The following is a 6701-nucleotide window of genomic DNA, read 5'->3' on the forward strand; positions in this document are numbered from 1 at the left end:
AACAGCCCTTCGGTGTGCAGCGCTACGGTTGAGTTGTCTGTCTCTGAGATGTTTGAGCACAAGAGGAAATTGCCAGCAAATGACCCCCGGGCCGTGGCAGTAACAGCCAGCCAGCATAGCCAAGCTTCTGGCCTGCGAAATGCTGCCATATCGAGTGGTGGAGACAAACAGCTTCAAGGGCATGATGTCAGTGGCCATCCCACGTTACGTGGTTCCCAGCCGCTACCACTTTGCGCGCTCTGCAGTGCCTGAGTTGCATGAGCACGTGGTCAGCTAAATAACCCGAAGCTTGAAGAATGCCGTTGCCTGCAAGGTTCACCTCACCACTGACACCTGGACGAGTGCGTTCGGCCAGGGTCGATACATCTCCCTTACCGCGCACTGGGTGAACCTTGTGGAGCCTGGCAGCGATTTCTCACCTGCTACGGCGCGGGTGTTGCCCACGCCGCAAACAGCTGGATAACAACAGCAGCACCTACCTCTCTGACTCCTTCTCCTCCAACGCATCTCAAAGCTGTACCTCATCCGGAAATGCTAACCCAGCACCAGCAGCAGTAGGATCGTGGAAGCAGTGCAGCACAGCTGTTGGCATGCGTCAGCAAGCGTTGCTGAAGCTGATCTGCCTTGGGGATAAGCAGCACACAGGGGAGGAAATTTGGAGGGGAATAAAGGAACAGACGGATTTGTGGCTGGCACCGCTGGACCTGAAACCGGGCATGAAGCTAGACACCTGGCACGAACTGGCAATGTACGCAATAGAGGTGCTGGCTTGCCCGGCAGCCAGCGTTATGTCGGAACGCTGTTTCAGTGCTGCCGGAGGCATCATCACAGATCGGCGTATCCGCCTCTCCACAGAAAATGCAGACCGTCTGACTCAAATTAAAATGAATCAATCCTGGATTGGAAACGACTACGCAACACTCCTGGACCCCAACCAAGTAACATGACCGATGAACATCTGGGATGGTTTAGCGTTTCCGGTCCCTGTTTATTAAACCTCTCATCTGTATTACATTTATGACTGCATGGCGGCAAAAAGCATTGCTGCTATATCCGCACGCTTTTTGTCCTCATGCAAGGCCTGGGTTGTTGTGTCTCACAAAGCGTGGCCTTCTCCTCCTGCGCCTCCTCCTGTTCCATCACGTGTGCTGCTGCTGCTGCTGCTGCTGCTGGGTTACCGTTGCCGGTCCCTGTTTATGGAACCTCTTATCTTTATTACATTTATGACTACATGGCGGTACAAAGCATGCTATCCGCACGCTTTTTGTCCTCATGCAAGGCCTGGGTTGTTGTGTCTCACAAAGCGTGGCCTTCTCCTCCTGCGCCTCCTCCTGTTCCATCACGTGTGCTGCTGCTGCTGCTGCTGCTGCTGGGTTACCGTTGCCGGTCCCTGTTTATGGAACCTCTTATCTTTATTACATTTATGACTACATGGCGGTACAAAGCATGCTATCCGCACGCTTTTTGTCCTCATGCAAGGCCTGGGTTGTTGTGTCTCACAAAGCGTGGCCTTCTCCTCCTGCGCCTCCTCCTGTTCCATCACGTGTGCTGCTGCTGGGTTAGCGTTGCCGCGTGGTCCCTGTTTATTGAACCACTTATCTTTATTACATTTATGACTGCATGGTGGTACAAAGCATGCTATCCGCACGCTTCTTGTCCTCATGCAAGGCCTGGGTTGTTGTGTCTCAAAGCGTGGCCTTCTCCTCCTGCGCCACCCTCCTCCTGTTCCATCACGTGTGCTGCTGCTGGGTTAGCATTACCGGTCCCTTTTCCTGGAACCTCTTATATGTATTACATTTATGACTGCATGCCGACAAAAAGCATGTTACCTGTGCAAAGAAAACAGACATTTCCCGCATTTAAAAGACAGTTTTCCCTTTGAAACTTTAAAATCGATTTTCTCAAAAACTATAAGCTCTTTTTGCTAAAATTTTTTTCCTCTTGTACCCACTCCCAAGGTGCACATACCCTGTAAATTTGGGGTATGTAGCATGTAAGGAGGCTTTACAAACCACAAAAGTTCGGGTCCCCATTGACTTCCATTATGTTCGGAGTTCGGGTCGAACACCCGAACATCGCGGCCATGTTCGGCCTGTTCGGCCCGAACCCGAACATCTAGATGTTCGCCCAACACTAGTTCTGCCTGCCAGGAAGGAGTTGAACCACCGGAGAACAATGCCATCTATGCCACAGTACTCTTGAAGCCTGTTGAGCAAGATTTCATGATCGACTGTGTCAAAAGCCGCTGAGAGGTCGAGCAAAATCAGGATGGAACATTGACCCTTGTCTCTTGCAATGAGCAGATCATTGCAAATCTGGGTGAGGGCTGTTTCACAGCTGTGATATTTCCTGAAGCCAGTTTGAAGAGGGTCAAGGATGTTGTTTCTGGAGAGCCTGGCTTCAAGTTGGAGATAGACAGCCTTTTCAATAACTTTTCCCAGAAAGGGGAGGTTTGAGACAGGTCTGTAGCTGTTTAGAGCATCTGGGTCTAAGGATGGTTTCTTGAGTAGTGGCCTGACCGATTGCTTCTTTCAGAGTAGAGGGAAACCACCCTTCTTGTAAGGAGCCGTTGACTATTTTGTGGAATGCCGGTGTAAATAGTTCAGGGCATTTCAACATGAACTTAGTGGGGCCAGGGTCCAGATCGCAGGTAGTCTGGCGAAGGGGTGCAGTGAGAGAGGCAAAGGTCTCTGATCATTGTAGGGTGCAGTGAGAATGGAGAGGTCTCTGATCTCCACTGGAGCCCTGGATTTCCACTGCATATACTTACACATGGGGAGTGGAGGGGTCGTGGAGGATTAGTGAAGCCTCTAGAGCAGAGTTCCCCAACCCTGTCCTCAAGGCCCACCAACAGTGCACGTTTTGCAGAAAACCACAAACATTCACAGGTGAGGTAATTAGTGTCTCAGCAGAGCAAATTAACTACCTCTCTGGATTTCTACAAAACATGCACTGTTGGTTGGCCTTGAGGACAGGGTTAGGGAACACTGCTCTAGAGCACTCAGAGACTTCACTGAACAGTGGTAAGTATCTACCTTTTATTGGCTTTGCATTTCAGTCTGCTTTCCAAAACTGCAGATGTAAAGAATTTGTTAGTAGTGTTTCATGAAATAAGAGCTACCCTATTTTTTTTGGCAAATAAAACTCTCCGGACTTTAAGACGCACCAAGACTTAGAGGAAAAAACTGGGAAAAAAATCTACTAAACCTGGTGCATCCATGGTCCAAGAGTGACTTGTAGATGTGTCCTCCTGTGCCCCCCCCCCCTTGTGTCCAGTCCTCCTGTTTCTCCTATGTGACCTCCTGTCCCCCATGTCCCCCCTTATGTCCCACATCTGTTCCCCTCTGTCCCCATATGTCCCATTCTGCCCAGTGTGTGTCATCCTTTGTTCCATGTGTCTTCCTCTGCCCTGTGTGTCCTCACCTTCCCCGGTGTTTCCTACTTTGCCCTCCTCCATGTGTCCACCTCTGCTCCCCCTTGTGTCCTCCTCCACTCCTCATGTATAAGTAGTATATGCAGCGGCAACATGGTTCATCTCATTCACGCGCTGGCGGTGATCAGAAACCTTTTCTCTCTCACACTTTTCCCCTTGTGCTGGCTTCTGCTGATCGCATCAGTTATTTCAAGAAAATATTCACAAAAATACATTGTATTTTTGCAATATGGTTAAACAAAACTCATTATTTTTACTGTAAAAATTAGCAAAAAGAACAGAAATAGATTATTTTAGTGCAAAAATTTGTGAAATAGTGGAAAATCACAAACTTATTATAACATTATTTTCTATGGCATTTTCACACTAATGTCTAATTTTATATTAATTATAACAAACATTAATGTGAAAAAAAAATATGCATTTTTGCTCATCATTGTACATAGGCTTCTAGGAGGAACCCCCAGGTAAGTAAATTTGGCAACAAAGAAAAAAGTTTTCTGAAACAGCGCCACTGTGAGTAGTATGTGTACCTAGAAACAATCCAGTTTCACACAGTATATAATGTCAAAACAGTATCAAATTTTATTAATTAATATTAGCCAAAAAACAGACGAAAGTCAACCTAAATTAAAACCACAGAGACAGAGTAGAGACACCTAGGTCCATGTCAAACAGTAATACGGGTGATGCAGGAGAACAGAGGCGCCAAAAGGATAAAAGGAAGCTAAATGAGCTTAAAAACCAAATTCTTGGTAAATAGAGGAGGTAGTGGTGGACTTACCTCCTCCAAGTAGACACACAATGACTGTAGTAAAAACAGTCAATATATTTTATTTATGTGGTCAGTAGAAGAGCCAGGCACCTCTGTCTGTCAGAGGTGCCTGGCTCTTCTACTGACCACATATGCTATTGCTCTGTTGTTATTGCCTGATGAAGCGGGATCAAACCTGCGAAACGCGTTGCATATTTGGAGTTCATAAATAAAATATATTGACTGTGTTTACTACAGTCGTTGTGTGTCTACTTGGAGGAGGTAAGTCCACCACTACCTCCTCTATTTACCAAAAATTTGGTTTTTAAGCTCATTTAGCTTCCTTTTATCCTTTTGGCGCCTCTGTTCTCCTGCATAATATTGAGTCCACCCTGGGTGGAGGGTTGAACCCCTTTTTCTCATCTACAGAGAGCGACTTCTTATTCCTGAGTGGGGTCAGGTTAATCTCCCCACCTGCCTTTACAGTGGTTGCCTAATGGTAACCCTGGTTTGTGAGTATTAACATTTACTCTATCTAGTAACCATTTACCAGTACATATTACACTATTGGGGCTCTTGGTGTTCCTTGTTTTTATTTAGTAATACGGGTGAATATAATATTGTTAATGGTACTAAAACCCCCCATGCAAGGGCTATTCAGCCCTAACACGAGCATGACCTGGGTCATGAGAAGCTCACCGACGACGTACTAACAAGTACACCTTTTTCTCCCCATTTTTTAAGGGGAAAAAATACATTTTATATGCCAAAAATATATTCATAGTATTTCCCAGTGCATGACATTTCAGTAGCTTTAAGGGTATCTTCTAGTTGCCCAAAACAATTTATGAGAAACATTAGTTCCAAGGTGTAGTATGACTGTGGTGTCCTCCACAGTTTCATTCAACCACCAGTTTTCCAGGTTATTAGCCTTCCTCTATGCAGACCAAAGGAGAGATTGAATATTGCTTAGCACTCATAGGGTTTGATTCACAAAATGGCGTTAACTGTTAGCACGGCTTTTCGCGCATTTTAGTGTGTTTTCACGTGAAAAACGTTTTTCCCGTGATAACGGTTACTGTGAGCAAACATTCGAGCTCATGCGTTAACGCGATTTTTCCACGCTTTCACTTTTGCGCAATAACGCAAATTTTGCACGCGATAACCGTTATCACGCAAAATTTTGTGCGAAGTACTTTTCACAGCATGCTAGCAGTTAGCACCGTTTTGTGAACCAAGACCATAGTCTGTTATTCATGGTTTAATTACTGCTTGTTCTTGTGCATAGACAGTGAAAAATGCCGGAAATGTCCTGATGAAGAATGGGCAGATGAGAAGAAGACAACATGCATTAACAAAGCATTAGAGTATTTGTCATTTGCTGAAGATAATCTGAGTCTCGTCTTTTCCATCATCTCTCTGTTAGGCGCCATCATCACTGCAATTTTTTTGAGAGTTTTTATTTTCTATTGGGACACTCCAGTAGTTAAAGCCAATAATCGTACTGTGAGCATCATTCTCCTGGCCTCCATCCTGCTGAGCTTCCTCTCCATATTCTTGTTTCTTGGACGACCTGTAGATACAACCTGCATGCTGAGACAAACATTGTTTGGGGTTATCTTTTCAATTTCTGTTTCCTGTATTCTGGCCAAAACTATTGTAGTCTGCATTGCTTTCAAGTCTACCAAACCTGGCAGCCCTTGGAAAAAGTGGGTTGGCCGTAAATTGTCTAATTATGTTGTGTTTATCTGTTCTTCTGTCCAAGTTCTGATTTGTTCTATTTGGCTGTCAGTGTCTCCTCCCTATCAGGAGTATGACATGTCCTTTCATCCTGGGAAGATCATCATTCAGTGTAATGAGGGGTCAGTGATTGGCTTCTACTCTGTGTTGGGTTATATGGGGTTTCTAGCAGCTGTGAGTTTTCTTCTGGCTTTCATGGTGAGGACATTACCGGACATCTTTAATGAGGCCAAGTACATCACGTTCAGCATGCTGGTGTTCTGCAGTGTCTGGATTGCCATGATCCCGGCCTATCTGAGCACCAGAGGGAAATACATGGTGGCTGTCCAGATATTTGCCATACTTGCTTCAAGTGCTGGATTTTTAAGTTGCATATTTTTTCCTAAACTAATCATTATTCTCCTAAAGCCAGAGTTAAACACTAGGCAGGTGCTGTTAAAACCAAATAAATGACAGAGGAAGCTAAACTAGTAATTCTTTCCTTAATATTTGAAGTGTAAAGAGAATTAAAACTATGATATAACCATTTATAAAAATTGTTTTCCTACTTTTTATTACACATTAAGTTATCATATTTGTTTTTGTGCATAGGTAATATTGTCTGTTTACAAGTTACACATCCCCAAAGTACAGTTTATCTGCTCCTAAAACTGCCATTGCATTTTATTGCATAGCTACTGTATTTATATATTAAAATCTATCTCGTGACCACTTCTTAGCTCTTTCTGCTTCTCAGCTTAATCCACTCAGTTTCGGCAGTTTGCTAATGTTTAC

At 44.7% G+C, this 6701-nt stretch overlaps 1 protein-coding gene across 1 annotated transcript; it reads left to right on the forward strand.

Moving 5' to 3' along the window:
• Window positions 1-4100: 4100 nt before the first annotated feature.
• LOC137544801 (vomeronasal type-2 receptor 26-like) lies at window positions 4101-6380 on the forward strand. Its single transcript, XM_068265890.1, has 2 exons — window positions 4101-4188; window positions 5476-6380. Exons 1-2 carry the CDS (start codon window positions 4101-4103, stop codon window positions 6378-6380), a joined length of 993 nt encoding a protein of 330 aa, XP_068121991.1.
• The last annotated feature ends 321 nt before the right edge of the window (window positions 6381-6701 follow it).

This window comes from Hyperolius riggenbachi, chromosome 1 (assembly GCF_040937935.1).
Source record: "Hyperolius riggenbachi isolate aHypRig1 chromosome 1, aHypRig1.pri, whole genome shotgun sequence".
In the NCBI taxonomy this organism is placed as follows: domain Eukaryota; kingdom Metazoa; phylum Chordata; class Amphibia; order Anura; family Hyperoliidae; genus Hyperolius; species Hyperolius riggenbachi.

Excerpts from the sequence above, each read along its gene's own strand:
- LOC137544801 (XM_068265890.1), top strand. The coding sequence starts at position 4,101 with ATGTCAAACAGTAATACGGGTGATGCAGGAGAACAGAGGCGCCAAAAG. Across the intron at positions 4,189-5,475 it reads GCTTAAAAACCAAATTCTTG|ACAGTGAAAAATGCCGGAAA; the intron begins GTAAATAGAGGA and ends TCTTGTGCATAG.